This window comes from Scyliorhinus torazame, chromosome 26 (genome assembly GCF_047496885.1).
Source record: "Scyliorhinus torazame isolate Kashiwa2021f chromosome 26, sScyTor2.1, whole genome shotgun sequence".
Taxonomy (NCBI): domain Eukaryota; kingdom Metazoa; phylum Chordata; class Chondrichthyes; order Carcharhiniformes; family Scyliorhinidae; genus Scyliorhinus; species Scyliorhinus torazame.
In genome coordinates, this window is record NC_092732.1 from 39,305,697 (window position 1) to 39,322,565 (window position 16,869).

Here is a 16,869-nt window from a genome sequence, read left to right on the forward strand (position 1 = left end):
ACTGTCAGAGCGTCAGTACTGAGGAAGTGCCGCACTGTCAGAGCGTCAGTATTGAGGGAGCTCCGCACTGTCAGAGGGTCAGTACTGACGGAATGCCGCACTGTCAGAGCGTCAGTACTGAGGGAGCGCCGCACTGTCAGAGGGTCAGTACTGAGGGAGCGCCGCACTGTCAGAGGGTCAGTACTGAGGGTGTGCCGCACTGTCAGAGGGTCAGTACTGAGGGAGCGCCGCACTGTCAGAGGGTCAGTACTGAGGGAGCGCCGCACTGTCAGAGGGTCAGTACTGAGGGAGTGCCGTACTGTCAGAGCGTCAGTACTGAGGGAGTGCCGCACTGTCAGCGCGTCAGTACTGAGGGAGTGCCGCACTGTCAGAGGGTCAGTACTGAGGGAGCGCCGCACTGTCAGAGGGTCAGTACTGAGGGAGTGCCGCACTGTCAGAGCGTCAGTACTGAGGGAGTGCCGTACTGTCAGAGGGTCAGTACTGAGGGAGTGCCGCACTGTCAGAGCGTCAGTACTGAGGGAGTGCCGCACTGTCAGAGGGTCAGTACTGAGGGAGTGCCGCACTGTCAGAGGGTCAGTACTGAGGGAGTGCCACACTGTCAGAGCGTCAGTACTGAGGGAGTGCCGCACTGTGGGAGGGTCAGTACTGAGGGAGTGCTGCTCTGTCAGAGAGTCAGTACTGAGGGAGTGCTGGACTGTCAGAGGGTCAGTTCTGAGGGAGTGCCGCACTGTCAGAGGGTCAGTACTGAGGGAGTGCCGCACTGTCAGAGCGTCAGTACTGAGGGAGTGCTGCTCTGTCAGAGAGTCAGTACTGAGGGAGTGCTGCACTGTCAGAGGGTCAGTTCTGAGGGAGTGCCGCACTGTCAGAGCGTCAGTACTGTGGGAGGGATGCACTGTCAGAGGGTCAGTACTGAGGGAGTGCCGCACTGTCAGAGGGTCAGTACTGAGGGAGTGCCGCACTGTCAGAGCGTCAGTACTGAGGGAGTGCTGCACTGTCAGAGGGTCAGTACTGAGGGAGTGCCGCACTGTCAGAGGGTCAGTACTGAGGGAGTGCCGCACTGTCAGAGGGTCAGTACTGAGGGAGTGCTGCACTGTCAGATGGTCAGTACTGAGGGAGTGCCGCACTGTCAGAGCGTCAGTACTGAGGGAGTGCCTCACTGTCAGAGGGTCAGTACTGAGGGAGCGCAGCACTGTCAGAGGGTCAGTGCTGAGGGAGCGCTGCACTGTCAGAGGGTCAGTACTGAGGGAGTGCCGCACTGTCAGAGGGTCAGTACTGAGGGAGTGCCGCACTGTCAGAGCGTCAGTACTGAGGGAGCTCCGCACTGTCAGAGGGTCAGTACTGAGGGAGTGCTGCACTGTCAGAGGGTCAGTACTGAGGGAGCACCGCACTGTCAGAGGGTCAGTACTGAGGGAGTGCCGCACTGTCAGAGGGTCAGTACTGAGGGAGTGTCGCACTGTCAGAGGGTCAGGACTGAGGGAGCACCGCACTGTCAGAGGGTCAGTACTGAGGGAGTGCCACACTGTCAGAGGGTCAGTACTGAGGGAGTGCCGCACTGTCAGAGGGTCAGTACTGAGGGAGTGCTGCACTGTCAGAGGGTCAGTACTGAGGGAGTGCCGCACTGTGGGAGGGTCAGTACTGAGGGAGTGCCGCACTGTCAGTGGGTCAGTACGAGGGAGTGCTGCACTGTCAGAGGGTCAGTACTGAGGGAGTGCTGCACTGTGGGAGGGTCAGTACTGAGGGAGTGCCGCACTGTCAGAGGGTCAGTACTGAGGGAGTGCCGCACTGTCAGTGGGTCAGTACTGAGGGAGTGCCGCACTATCAGAGGGTCAGTACTGAGGGAGCGCCGCACTGTCAGAGGGTCAGTACTGAGGGAGAGCCGCACTGTCAGAGGGTCAGTACTGAGGGAGTGCCGCACTGTCAGAGGGTCAGTACTGAGGGAGTGCCGCACTGTCAGAGGGTCAGTACTGAGGGTGTGCCGCACTGTCAGAGGGTCAGTACTGAGGGAGTGCCGCACTGTCATAGGGTCAGTACTGAGGGAGTGCCGCACTGTCAGAGGGTCAGTACTGAGGGATCGCCGCACTGTCAGAGGGTCAGTACCGAGGGATTGCCGCACTGTCAGAGGGTCAGTACTGAGGGAGTGCTGCACTGTCAGAGGGTCAGTACTGAGGGAGCGCCGCACTGTCAGAGGGTCAGTACTGAGGGAGTGCCGCACTGTCAGAGGGTCAGTACTGAGGGAGCGCCGCACTGTGGGAGGGTCAGTACTGAGGGAGCGCCGCACTGTGGGAGGGTCAGTACGGAGGGAGTGCCGCACTGTCAGAGGGTCAGTACTGAGGGAGTGCCGCACTGTGGGAGGGACAGTACTGAGGGAGCGCCGCACTGTGGGAGGGTCTGTACTGAGGGAGTGCCGCACTGTCAGAGGGTCAGTACTGAGGGAGTGCCGCACTGTCAGAGGGTCAGTACTGAGGGAGTGCCGCACTGTCAGAGGGTCAGTACTGAGGGAGTGCCGCACTGTCAGAGGGTCAGTGCTGAGGGAGTGCCGCACTGTCAGTGGGTCAGTACTGAGGGAGTGCCGCACTGTGGGAGGGTCAGTACTGAGGGAGTGCTGCACTGTCAGAGGGTCAGTACTGAGGGAGTGCCGCACTGTCAGAGGGTCAGTACTGAGGGAGCGCCGCACTGTCAGAGGGTCAGTACTGAGGGAGTGCTGCACTGTCAGCGGGTCAGTACTGAGGGAGTGCCGCACTGTCAGAGGGTCAGTACTGAGGGAGTGCCGCACTGTCAGAGGGTCAGTACTGAGGGAGCTCTGCACTGTCAGAGGGTCAGTACTGAGGCAGTGCTGCACTGTCAGAGGGTCAGTGCTGAGGAAGTGCCGCACTGTCAGAGGGTCAGTACTGAGGGAGTGCCGCACTGTTAGAGGGTCAGTACTGAGGGAGAGCCGCACTGTCAGAGGGTCAGTACTGAGGGAGTGCATCACTGTCAGAGGGTCAGTACTGAGGGAGTGCCGCACTGTCAGAGGGTCAGTACTGAGGGAGCTCCACACTGTCAGAGGGTCAGTACTGAGGGAGTGCCGCACTGTCAGAGCGTCAGTACTGAGGGAGTGCCGCACTGTCAGAGGGTCAGTACTGAGGGAGCGCCGCACTGTCAGAGGGTCAGTACTGAGGGAGTGCCGCACTGTCAGAGGGTCAGTACTGAGGGAGAGCCGCACTGTCAGAGGGTCAGTACTGAGGGAGTGCCGCACTGTCAGAGGGTCAGTACTGAGGGAGTGCCGCACTGTCAGAGGGTCAGTACTGAGGGAGCTCCACACTGTCAGAGGGTCAGTACTGAGGGAGTGCCGCACTGTCAGAGGGTCAGTGCTGAGGAAGTGCCGCACTGTCAGAGGGTCAGTACTGAGGGAGTGCCGCACTGTCAGAGGGTCAGTACTGAGGGAGAGCCGCACTGTCAGAGGGTCAGTACTGAGGGAGTGCCGCACTGTCAGAGGGTCAGTACTGAGGGAGTGCCGCACTGTCAGAGGGTCAGTACTGAGGGAGCTCCACACTATCAGAGGGTCAGTACTGAGGGAGTGCCGCACTGTCAGAGGGTCAGTACTGAGGGAGTGTCGCACTGTCAGAGGGTCAGTACTGAGGGAGCGCCGCACTGTCAGAGGGTCAGTACTGAGGGAGTGCCGCACTGTCAGAGGGTCAGTACTGAGGGAGAGCCGCACTGTCAGAGGGTCAGTAGTGAGGGAGTGCCGCACTGTCAGAGGGTCAGTACTGAGGGAGTGCCGCACTGTCAGAGGGTCAGTACTGAGGGAGTGCCGCACTGTCAGAGGGTCAGTACTGAGGGAGTGCCGCACTGTCAGAGGGTCTGTACTGAGGCAGTGCCGCACTGTCAGAGGGTCAGTACTGAGGGAGCGCCGCACTGTCAGAGGGTCAGTACTGAGGGAGTGCCGCACTGTCAGAGGGTCAGTACTGAGGGAGTGCTGCACTGTCAGAGGGTCAGTACTGAGGGAGCGCTGCACTGTGGGAGGGTCAGTACTGAGGGAGTGCCGCACTGTCAGAGGCTCAGTACTGAGGGAGTGCCGCACTGTCAGAGGGTCAGTACTGAGGGAGCGCCGCACTGTCAGAGGGTCAGTACTGAGGGAGTGCCGCACTGTCAGAGGGTCAGTACTGAGGGAGTGCTTCACTGTCAGAGGGTCAGTACTGAGGGAGCGCCGCACTGTCAGAGGGTCAGTACTGAGGGAGTGCCGCACTGTCAGAGGGTCAGTACTGAGGGAGTGCCGCACTGTCAGAGGGTCAGTACTGAGGGAGCGCCGCACTGTCAGAGGGTGAGTACTGAGGGAGTGCCGCACTGTCAGAGGGTCAGTACTGAGGGAGCGCCGCACTTTCAGAGGGTCAGTACTGAGGGAGCGCCGCACTGTCAGAGGGTCAGTGCTGAGGGAGTGCCGCACTGTCAGAGGGTCAGTGCTGAGGGAGTGCCGCACTGTCAGAGGGTCAGTACTGAGGGAGTGCCGCACTGTCAGAGCGTCAGTACTGAGGGAGTGCCGCACTGTGGGAGGGTCAGTACTGAGGGAGCGCCGCACTGTGGGAGGGTCAGTACTGAGGGAGTGCCGCACTGTCAGAGGGTCAGGACTGAGGGAGTGCCGCACTGTCAGAGGGTCAGTACTGAGGGAGTGCCGCACTGTCAGAGGGTCAGTACTGAGGGAGTGCCGCACTGTGGGAGGGTCAGTACTGAGGGAGCGCCGCACTGTGGGAGGGTCAGTACTGAGGGAATGCCGTACTGTCAGAGGGTCAGTACTGAGGAAGTGCCGCACTGTCAGAGGGTCAGTACTGAGGGAGTGCCGCACTGTGGGAGGGTCAGTACTGAGGGAGTGCCGCACTGTGGGAGGGTCAGTACTGAGGGAGTGCCGCACTGTCAGAGGGTCAGTACTGAGGGAGCGCCGCACTGTGGGAGGGTCAGTACTGAGGGAGTGCTGCACTGTCAGAGGGTCAGTACTGAGGGAATGCCGCACTGTCAGAGGGTCAGTACTGAGGGAGCGCTGCACTGTCAGAGGGTCAGTACTGAGGGAGTGCCGCACTGTCAGAGGGTCAGTACTGAGGGAGTGCCGCACTGTCAGAGGGTCAGTACGGAGGGAGTGCCGCACTGTCAGAGGGTCAGTACGGAGGGAGTGCCGCACTGTCAGAGGGTCAGTACTGAGGGAGTGCCGCACTGTCAGAGGGTCAGTACTGAGGGAGTGCCGCACTGTCAGAGGGTCAGTACGGAGGGAGTGCCGCACTGTCAGAGGGTCAGTACTGAGGGAGTGCCGCACTGTCAGAGGGTCAGTACTGAGGGAGTGCCGCACTGTCAGAGGGTCAGTACTGAGGGAGTGCTGCACTGTCAGAGGGTCAGTACTGAGGGAGTGCCGCACTGTCAGAGGGTCAGTACTGAGGGAGTGCCGCACTGTCAGAGGGTCAGTACTGAGGGAGCGCCGCACTGTGGGAGGGTCAGTACTGAGGGAGTGCCGCACTGTCAGAGGGTCAGTACTGAGGGAGTGCCGCACTGTCAGAGGGTCAGTACTGAGGGAGTGCTGCACTGTCAGAGGGTCAGTACTGAGGGAGTGCCGCACTGTCAGAGGGTCAGTACTGAGGGAGCGCCGCACTGTGGGAGGGTCAGTACTGAGGGAGTGCCGCACTGTCAGAGGGTCAGTACTGAGGGAGCGCCGCACTGTCAGAGGGTCAGTACTGAGGGAGCGCCGCACTGTCAGAGGGTCAGTGCTGAGGGAGTGCCGCACTGTCAGAGGGTCAGTACTGAGGGAGCGCTGCACTGTCAGAGGGTCAGTACTGAGGGAGTGCCACACTGTCAGAGGGTCAGTACTGAGGGAGCGCCGCACTGTCAGAGGGTCAGTACTGAGGGAGTGCCGCACTGTCAGAGGGTCAGTACTGAGGAGTGCCGCACTGTCAGAGGGTCAGTACTGAGGGAGTGCCACACTGTCAGAGGGTCAGTACTGAGGGTGAGTCGCACTGTCAGAGGGTCAGTACTGAGGGAGTGCTGCACTGTCAGAGGGTCAGTACTGAGGGAGCGCCGCACTGTCAGAGGGTCAGTACTGAGGGAGCGCCGCACTGTCAGAGGGTCAGTGCTGAGGGAGTGCCGCACTGTCAGAGGGTCAGTACTGAGGGAGCGCTGCACTGTCAGAGGGTCAGTACTGAGGGAGTGCCACACTGTCAGAGGGTCAGTACTGAGGGAGCGCCGCACTGTCAGAGGGTCAGTACTGAGGGAGTGCCGCACTGTCAGAGGGTCAGTACTGAGGAGTGCCGCACTGTCAGAGGGTCAGTACTGAGGGAGTGCCACACTGTCAGAGGGTCAGTACTGAGGGTGAGTCGCACTGTCAGAGGGTCAGTACTGAGGGAGTGCCGCACTGTCAGAGGGTCAGTACTGAGGGAGTGCCACACTGTCAGGGGGTCAGTACTGAGGGAGCGCCGCACTGTCAGAGGGTCAGTACTGAGGGAGTGCTGCACTGTCAGAGGGTCAGTACTGAGGGAGCGCCGCACTGTGGGAGGGTCAGTACTGAGGGAATGCCGTACTGTCAGAGGGTCAGTACTGAGGAAGTGCCGCACTGTCAGAGGGTCAGTACTGAGGGAGTGCCGCACTGTGGGAGGGTCAGTACTGAGGGAGTGCCGCACTGTGGGAGGGTCAGTACTGAGGGAGTGCCGCACTGTCAGAGGGTCAGTACTGAGGGAGCGCCGCACTGTGGGAGGGTCAGTACTGAGGGAGTGCTGCACTGTCAGAGGGTCAGTACTGAGGGAATGCCGCACTGTCAGAGGGTCAGTACTGAGGGAGCGCTGCACTGTCAGAGGGTCAGTACTGAGGGAGTGCCGCACTGTCAGAGGGTCAGTACTGAGGGAGTGCCGCACTGTCAGAGGGTCAGTACTGAGGGAGTGCCGCACTGTGGGAGGGTCAGTACTGAGGGAGCGCTGCACTGTCAGAAGGTCAGTACTGAGGGAGCGCCGCACTGTCAGAGAGTCAGTACTGAGGGAGTGCCGCACTGTCAGAGGGTCAGTACGGAGGGAGTGCCGCACTGTCAGAGGGTCAGTACGGAGGGAGTGCCGCACTGTCAGAGGGTCAGTACTGAGGGAGTGCCGCACTGTCAGAGGGTCAGTACTGAGGGAGTGCCGCACTGTCAGAGGGTCAGTACTGAGGGAGTGCTGCACTGTCAGAGGGTCAGTACTGAGGGAGTGCCGCACTGTCAGAGGGTCAGTACTGAGGGAGTGCCGCACTGTCAGAGGGTCAGTACTGAGGGAGCGCCGCACTGTGGGAGGGTCAGTACTGAGGGAGTGCCGCACTGTCAGAGGGTCAGTACTGAGGGAGTGCCGCACTGTCAGAGGGTCAGTACTGAGGGAGTGCTGCACTGTCAGAGGGTCAGTACTGAGGGAGCGCCGCACTGTCAGAGGGTCAGTACTGAGGGAGTGCTGCACTGTCAGAGGGTCAGTACTGAGGGAGTGCCGCACTGTCAGAGGGTCAGTACTGAGGGAGTGCCGCACTGTCAGAGGGTCAGTACTGAGGGAGTGCCGCACTGTGGGAGGGTCAGTACTGAGGGAGCGCTGCACTGTCAGAAGGTCAGTACTGAGGGAGCGCCGCACTGTCAGAGAGTCAGTACTGAGGGAGTGCCGCACTGTCAGAGGGTCAGTACGGAGGGAGTGCCGCACTGTCAGAGGGTCAGTACGGAGGGAGTGCCGCACTGTCAGAGGGTCAGTACTGAGGGAGTGCCGCACTGTCAGAGGGTCAGTACTGAGGGAGTGCCGCACTGTCAGAGGGTCAGTACTGAGGGAGTGCTGCACTGTCAGAGGGTCAGTACTGAGGGAGTGCCGCACTGTCAGAGGGTCAGTACTGAGGGAGTGCCGCACTGTCAGAGGGTCAGTACTGAGGGAGCGCCGCACTGTGGGAGGGTCAGTACTGAGGGAGTGCCGCACTGTCAGAGGGTCAGTACTGAGGGAGTGCCGCACTGTCAGAGGGTCAGTACTGAGGGAGTGCTGCACTGTCAGAGGGTCAGTACTGAGGGAGCGCCGCACTGTCAGAGGGTCAGTACTGAGGGAGTGCTGCACTGTCAGAGGGTCAGTACTGAGGGAGCGCCGCACTGTCAGAGGGTCAGTACTGAGGGAGTGCCGCACTGTCAGAGGGTCAGTACTGAGGGAGTGCTGCACTGTCAGAGGGTCAGTACTGAGGGAGCGCCGCACTGTCAGAGGGTCAGTACTGAGGGAGTGCTGCACTGTCAGAGGGTCAGTACTGAGGGAGCGCCGCACTGTCAGAGGGTCAGTACTGAGGGAGTGCCGCACTGTGGGAGGGTCAGTACTGAGGGAGTGCCGCACTGTCAGAGGGTCAGTACTGAGGGAGCGCCGCACTGTCAGAGGGTCAGTACTGAGGGAGTGCTGCACTGTCAGAGGGTCAGTACTGAGGGAGTGCCGCACTGTCAGAGGGTCAGTACTGAGGGAGTGCCGCACTGTTAGAGGGTCAGTACTGAGGGAGTGCTGCACTGTCAGAGGGTCAGTACTGAGGGAGTGCTGCACTGTCAGAGGGTCAGTACTGAGGGAGTGCCGCACTGTCAGAGGGTCAGTACTGAGGGAGTGCCGCACTGTGGGAGGGTCAGTACTGAGGGAGTGCCGCACTGTCAGAGGGTCAGTACTGAGGGAGCGCCGCACTGTCAGAGGGTCAGTACTGAGGGAGTGCTGCACTGTCAGAGGGTCAGTACTGAGGGAGCGCCGCACTGTCAGAGGGTCAGTACTGAGGGAGTGCTGCACTGTCAGAGGGTCAGTACTGAGGGAGCGCCGCACTGTCAGAGGGTCAGTACTGAGGGAGTGCCGCACTGTGGGAGGGTCAGTACTGAGGGAGTGCCGCACTGTCAGAGGGTCAGTACTGAGGGAGCGCCGCACTGTCAGAGGGTCAGTACTGAGGGAGTGCTGCACTGTCAGAGGGTCAGTACTGAGGGAGTGCCGCACTGTCAGAGGGTCAGTACTGAGGGAGTGCCGCACTGTTAGAGGGTCAGTACTGAGGGAGTGCTGCACTGTCAGAGGGTCAGTACTGAGGGAGTGCTGCACTGTCAGAGGGTCAGTACTGAGGGAGTGCCGCACTGTCAGAGGGTCAGTACTGAGGGAGTGCCGCACTGTGGGAGGGTCAGTACTGAGGGAGTGCCGCACTGTCAGAGGGTCAGTACTGAGGGAGCGCCGCACTGTCAGAGGGTCAGTACTGAGGGAGTGCTGCACTGTCAGAGGGTCAGTACTGAGGGAGTGCCGCACTGTCAGAGGGTCGCCGTCACTCATACCGGTTGGACCTCAGGTGCGGTCACGCTGCCAGCGGGCACGGGGGAAGGGAGTGGGATAGGGTGAGGGGGGAGATGGGGGGGAGGGGCCGTGGGAGATTGGGGTGGGAGGGGGAAGGGGGCGGGATGGGGGAGGGGGAGTGGGAGATGGGGGATGGGGGGTGGGAAATGGGGGTGGGAGATGGGGGATGGGGGAGATGGGGGATGGGGTGGGAGGGGGGAGGGTGCGGGATGGGGGAGGGGGGGTGGGAGATGGGGGATGGGGGGGTGGGAGATGGGGATGGGGGTGTGGGAGATGGGGGAGGGGGTGGGAGATGTGGGGGTGGGAGAGATAGAGGAGGGGGCGGGAGATGGGGAGGGCTGGGGGTTGTGGAGAGGGTTGGGAGATGGGGGTGGGATGGGGGAGGGGAGGAGATGGGGAGGGGGGGAGGAGATGGGGGATGGGGGGTGGGAGATGGGGGGTGGGAGATGGGGAAGGGGTGGGGAGGGGGAAGATGGGGGAGGGGGTGGGGGAAGGGGTGGGAGATGGGGGTGGGATGGGGGAGGGGGGGTGGGAGATGGGGGATGGGGGGTGGGAGATGCGGAATGGGGGTGGGAGATGGGGAAGGGGTGAGAGATGGGGGTGAGATGGGGAGGGGGAAGATGGGGGAGGGGGGTGGGGGAAGGAGTGGGAGATGGGGGTGGGATGGGGGAGGGGGCGGGGGGGTGGGAGATGGGGGATGGGGGGGTGGGAGATGGGGGAGGGGGTGGGAGATGTGGGGGTGGGAGAGATAGAGGAGTGGGTGGGAGATGGGGAGGGCTGAGGGTTGGGGAGAGGGTTGGGAGATGGAGGGAGTGGGGGAGATGGGGGAGGGGGGAGTGGGGGAGATGGGGAAGGGGTTGGGGAGGAGGGTCTTGTGGGGAGAACCGTATCAGCCCCTCTCAGAGGCTGTACAAAAACGTACTTCTCAAATTCACAGAACAGATGTTGTTGTAACTCGAATTTTCTCTCTCTCTCATTCCCCCCCTCTCTCTATCACCTTCCCTTTCTGTTTATATCCCGTCCCACCTATTTCCCTGAGCGCTTATCAAACTGTTTTCACCCTCGCAACCATCTTTTCCCCCCTCTCTGCTCTCCTCTCTGTTCCGTCTCTGTGTTTTGCCCTCTCCTTTTCGCCCATCTCCCGGTCTGTCCCTCCATTCACGCGGACCTCGCCTCCTCCTACGTTATCCCCCCCCCCCCTCTCTCCCATCTTTCTGCACTCTCCCAGTGGGAGGAGGCGATGTCTGAGTTCTGTCAGAAAGAATTAGCCGTACGCAGTCTCACCTACCCGTGCTGCCTGAAGGAACACGATAGCCGCTACGAATGCTTCAGGGATAAGGCCCCAGACCCCCGCTACATCCATACGAAAGGCAGCGTGAGCTTGGTCGAGGTGACGGAGAAAGAAATGGAGAGAGTCTGCCAGAAACCCAAACAATGGCGGGTGAAAATGTAAGTGCCGGATCTTACAAATCGGTTTCGTAAAGTTGGGGAAATATTTCTTTCTGTGATGCAAGAATTTGTGATTTGAACTTTCTGTCTTGAGATCAAGTTCCCAGTTAAAGGTTTTGGAACAGATTAAAGCTCCCACTACACTGTCCCCATCAAACACTCCCAGGACAGGAACAGCACGGGGTTAGATACAGAGTAAAGCTCCCTCTACACTGTCCCCATCAAACACTCCCAGGACAGGTACAGCATGGGGTTAGATACAGAGTAAAGCTCCCTCTACACTGTTCCCATCAAACACTCCCGGGACAGGTACAGCACGGGGTTAGATACAGAGTAAAGCTCCCTCTACACTGTCCCCATCAAACACTCTCAGGACAGGTACAGCACGGGGTTAGATACAGAGTAAAGCTCCCTCTACACTGTGCCCATCAAACACTCCCAGGACAGGTACAGCACGGGGTTAGATACAGAGTAAAGCTCCCTCTACACTGTGCCCACCAAACACTCCCAGGACAGGTACAGCACGGGATTAGATACAGAGTAAAGCTCCCTCTACACTGTCCCCATCAAACACTCCCAGGATAGGTACAGCACGGGGTTAGATACAGAGTAAAGCTCCCTCTACACTGTCCCCATCAAACACTCCCAGGAAAGGTACAGCACGGGGTTAGATACAGAGTAAAGCTCCCTCTACACTGTGCCCATCAAACACTCCCAGGACAGGTACAGCACGGGGTTAGATACAGAGTAAAGCTCCCTCTACACTGTGCCCATCAAACACTCCCAGGACAGGTACAGCACGGGATTAGATACAGAGTAAAGCTCCCTCTACACTGTCCCCATCAAACACTCCCAGGACATGTACAGCACGGGGTTAGATACAGAGTAAAGCTCCCTCTACACTGTTCCCATCAAACACTCCCAGGACAGGTACAGCACGGTGTTAGATGCAGAGTAAAGCTCGCTCTACACTGTCCCCATCAAACACTCCCAGGACAGGTACAGCACGGGGTTAGATACAGAGTAAAGCTCCCTCTACACTGTCACCATCAAACACTCCCAGGACAGGTACAGCACGGGGTTAGATACAGAGTAAAGCTCCCTCTACACTGTCCCCATCAAACACTCCCAGGACAGGTACAGCACGGGGTTAGACACAGAGTAAAGCTCCCTCTACACTGTCCCCATCAAACACTCCCAGGACAGGTACAGCACAGGGTTAGATACAGAGTAAAGCTCCCTCTACACTGTGCACATCAAACACTCCCAGGACAGGTACAGCATGGGGTTAGATACAGAGTAAAGCTCCCTCTACACTGTCCCCATCAAACACTCCCAGGATAGGTACAGCACGGGGTTAGATACAGAGTAAAGCTCCCTCTACACTGTCCCCATCAAACACTCCCAGGATAGGTACAGCACGGGGTTAGATACAGAGTAAAGCTCCCTCTACACTGTCCCCATCAAACACTCCCAGGACCGGTACAGCACGGGGTTAGATACAGAGTAAAGCTCCCTCTACACTGTCCTCATCAAACACTCCCAGGACAGGTACAGCACGGGGTTAGATACAGAGTAAAGCTCCCTCTACACTGTCCCCATCAAACACTCCCAGGACAGGTACAGCACGGGTTTAGATACAGAGTAAAGCTCCCTCTACACTGTCCCCATCAAACACTCCCAGGACAGGTACAGCACAGCGTTAGATACAGAGTAAAGCTCCCTCTGCACTGTCCCCATCAAACACTCCCAGGACAGGTACAGCACGGGGTTAGATACAGAGTAAAGCTCCCTCTGCACTGTCCCCATCAAACACTCCCAGGACAGGTACAGCACGGGGTTAGATACAGAGTAAAGCTCCCTCTACACTGTCCCCATCAAACACTCCCAGGACAGGTACAGCACGGGGTTAGATACAGAGTAAAGCTCCCTCTACACTGTCCCCATCAAACACTCCCAGTACAGGTACAGCACGGGGTTAGATACAGAGTAAAGCTCCCTCTACACTGTCCTCATCAAACATTCCCAGGACAGGTACAGCACAGGGTTAGATACAGATTAAAGCTCCCTCTACACTGTCCCCATCAAACACTCCCAGGACAGGTACAGCACGGGGTTAGATACAGAGTAAAGCTCCCTCTACACTGTCCTCATCAAACATTCCCAGGACAGGTACAGCACAGGGTTAGATACAGAGTAAAGCTCCCTCTACACTGTGCCCATCAAACACTCCCAGGACAGGTACAGCACGGGATTAGATACAGAGTAAAGCTCCCTCTACACTGTCCCCATCAAACACTCCCAGGATAGGTACAGCACGGGGTTAGATACAGAGTAAAGCTCCCTCTACACTGTCCCCATCAAACACTCCCAGGACAGGTACAGCACGGGGTTAGATACAGAGTACATCTCCCTCTACACTGTGCCCATCAAACACTCCCAGGACAGGTACAGCGCGGGATTAGATACAGAGTAAAGCTCCCTCTACACTTTCCCCATCAAACACTCCCAGGATAGGTACAGCACGGGGTTAGATACAGAGTAAAGCTCTCTCGACACTGTCCCCACCAAACACTCGCAGGACAGGTACAGCACGGGATTAGATACAGAGTAAAGCTCCCTCTACACTGTCCCCATCAAACACTCCCAGGACAGGTACAGCACGGGGTTAGATACAGAGTAAAGCTCCCTCTACACTGTCCCCATCAAACACTCCCGGGACAGGTACAGCACGGGGTTAAATACAGAGTAATGCTCCCTCTACACTGTCCCCATCAAACACTCCCAGGAAAGGTACAGCACGGGGTTAGATACAGAGTAAAGCTCCCTCTACACTGTCCCCATCAAACACTCCCAGGACAGGTACAGCACGGGGTTAGATACAGAGTAAACCTCCCTCTACACTGTCCCCATCAAACACTCCCAGGACAGGTACAGCACGGGGTTCGATACAGAGTAAAGCTCCCTCTACACTGTCCCCATCAAACACTCCAGGGACAGTTACAGCATGGGGTTAGATACAGAGTAAAGCTCCCTCTACACTGTCCCCATCAAACACTCCCAGGACAGGTACAGCACGGGGTTAGACACAGAGTAAAGCTCCCTCTACACTGTCCCCATCAAACACTCCCAGGACAGGTACAGCACAGGGTTAGATACAGAGTAAAGCTCCCTCTACACTGTGCACATCAAACACTCCCAGGACAGGTACAGCATGGGGTTAGATACAGAGTAAAGCTCCCTCTACACTGTCCCCATCAAACACTCCCAGGATAGGTACAGCACGGGGTTAGATACAGAGTAAAGCTCCCTCTACACTGTCCCCATCAAACACTCCCAGGATAGGTACAGCACGGGGTTAGATACAGAGTAAAGCTCCCTCTACACTGTCCCCATCAAACACTCCCAGGACCGGTACAGCACGGGGTTAGATACAGAGTAAAGCTCCCTCTACACTGTCCCCATCAAACACTCCCAGGATAGGTACAGCACGGGGTTAGATACAGAGTAAAGCTCCCTCTACACTGTCCCCATCAAACACTCCCAGGACCGGTACAGCACGGGGTTAGATACAGAGTAAAGCTCCCTCTACACTGTCCTCATCAAACACTCCCAGGACAGGTACAGCACGGGGTTAGATACAGAGTAAAGCTCCCTCTACACTGTCCCCATCAAACACTCCCAGGACAGGTACAGCACGGGTTTAGATACAGAGTAAAGCTCCCTCTACACTGTCCCCATCAAACACTCCCAGGACAGGTACAGCACAGCGTTAGATACAGAGTAAAGCTCCCTCTGCACTGTCCCCATCAAACACTCCCAGGACAGGTACAGCACGGGGTTAGATACAGAGTAAAGCTCCCTCTGCACTGTCCCCATCAAACACTCCCAGGACAGGTACAGCACGGGGTTAGATACAGAGTAAAGCTCCCTCTACACTGTCCCCATCAAACACTCCCAGGACAGGTACAGCACGGGGTTAGATACAGAGTAAAGCTCCCTCTACACTGTCCCCATCAAACACTCCCAGTACAGGTACAGCACGGGGTTAGATACAGAGTAAAGCTCCCTCTACACTGTCCTCATCAAACATTCCCAGGACAGGTACAGCACAGGGTTAGATACAGATTAAAGCTCCCTCTACACTGTCCCCATCAAACACTCCCAGGACAGGTACAGCACGGGGTTAGATATAGAGTAAAGCTCCCTCTACACTGTCCTCATCAAACATTCCCAGGACAGGTACAGCACAGGGTTAGATACAGAGTAAAGCTCCCTCTACACTGTGCCCATCAAACACTCCCAGGACAGGTACAGCACGGGATTAGATACAGAGTAAAGCTCCCTCTACACTGTCCCCATCAAACACTCCCAGGATAGGTACAGCACGGGGTTAGATACAGAGTAAAGCTCCCTCTACACTGTCCCCATCAAACACTCCCAGGACAGGTACAGCACGGGGTTAGATACAGAGTACATCTCCCTCTACACTGTGCCCATCAAACACTCCCAGGACAGGTACAGCACGGGATTAGATACAGAGTAAAGCTCCCTCTACACTGTCCCCATCAAACACTCCCAGGATAGGTACAGCACGGGGTTAGATACAGAGTAAAGCTCTCTCGACACTGTCCCCACCAAACACTCCCAGGACAGGTACAGCACGGGATTAGATACAGAGTAAAGCTCCCTCTACACTGTCCCCATCAAACCCTCCCAGGACAGGTACAGCACGGGGTTAGATACAGAGTAAAGCTCCCTCTACACTGTCCCCATCAAACACTCCCGGGACAGGTACAGCACGGGGTTAGATACAGAGTAAAGCTCCCTCTACACTGTCCCCATCAAACACTCCCGGGACAGGTACAGCACGGGGTTAAATACAGAGTAATGCTCCCTCTACACTGTCCCCATCAAACACTCCCAGGAAAGGTACAGCACGGGGTTAGATACAGAGTAAAGCTCCCTCTACACTGTCCACATCAAACACTCCCAGGACAGGTACAGCACGGGGTTAGATACAGAGTAAAGCTCCCACTACACTGTCCCCATCAAACACTCCCAGGACAGGTACAGCACGGGGTTAGATACAGAGTAAAGCTACACTGTAGCCAGCAATACTGAAATGATTAAGGACAGGTTATTTCCTGACTGAATTGGATGGTTATCTCTCCCAGGCCCGCTGCCGCTCTGGTGAAGAAGTTGCAGAAGTTTTGTTGTCCGTTGGAGTCGATGTTGCAGAGGGTTCAATGTGGAAAGCGCAAGGTCAGAGTATATCTCGTTTGGTTTTGTCACTTGCTCCGTCCATTGCTCGCGGCATTTTTAAATTGCTCGACGCGCCCCCACCATCCCCCTGTGCCTCGCGCGCGCGCCCCCCATCTTCTCCCAAACACAGCCGTCTGGCTGGCTATCCGCCCACCTGGGGCATCACAGGCCCGACCAATCCTCCCGGAGCCGTTGCCGACGACCTATCTCAGCAGCGGCTAATCGGGAAGGACAAAGACATCTCCACAGTCAATTGGTGACACGTATGTTTGGCCCAGGATAATCCCAGGATGAGCCGGTTGTTGTGTTCTGCTGCTTCGGACAACACGGGCTGCTACTTGACGCAGTCTTAACTAAAGGATGCTCCAGATTCTGAAATTAGTTCAATGTGTTTTCTTGAACTATTAACACAGTTCTCAAATAAGTTCGGCTCTCTGCAAATCAAACTGTAGTAACTCCGTCTAACTGTAGCAGCCTGCTCTAAGCCATGTGGTGGGGTGTGTTGCTGCTGACCAACCCTGTCTCACTCTCCAGATGTCTGTCTGTGGAAAGAGGCAGCGTGTGAGTGCCTCATCCCCTTCATAGTGTTCATGTCACGCCCCCTTGTGGTGATGCTACCTCTGAGTGTCCTGACTGCCCATTGGTTGCGTCCTATTCTGAGTGCTCATTGGTTGCATGTTTGCGTATCATGACACCGGTCAGCTGCCCGTCACCCGCTGAGCCACAATGGGAGGCGTCGCAGTTTTTCTCCCTGAGAGGGTAGATCAATACTGACCCCTGGTGGCCTCACTGACAACTACACACAGCGCCGGCTGATGGTTTTTCCCCTGACCAGCTCTGTCAGCGACTGGGATGGAGGCGTCCCAGTTCC

The 16,869-nt window shown here is 57.5% G+C and overlaps 1 protein-coding gene across 2 annotated transcripts in view; it reads left to right on the forward strand.

The window, feature by feature from the left end:
• ecm1b (extracellular matrix protein 1b) overlaps positions 1 to 16,869 on the forward strand; it is a 57,965-nt gene that overhangs the window by 24,989 nt on the left and 16,107 nt on the right. The window contains exons 4-5 of one of the 2 annotated variants that reach the window (XM_072490639.1): positions 10,513 to 10,733; positions 15,911 to 15,998. In XM_072490639.1, coding sequence (XP_072346740.1) covers positions 10,513 to 10,733; positions 15,911 to 15,998 — 309 coding nt within the window. The remainder of the gene's footprint in view (positions 1 to 10,512; positions 10,734 to 15,910; positions 15,999 to 16,869) is intronic. The other variant, XM_072490640.1, reaches the window with a different exon arrangement.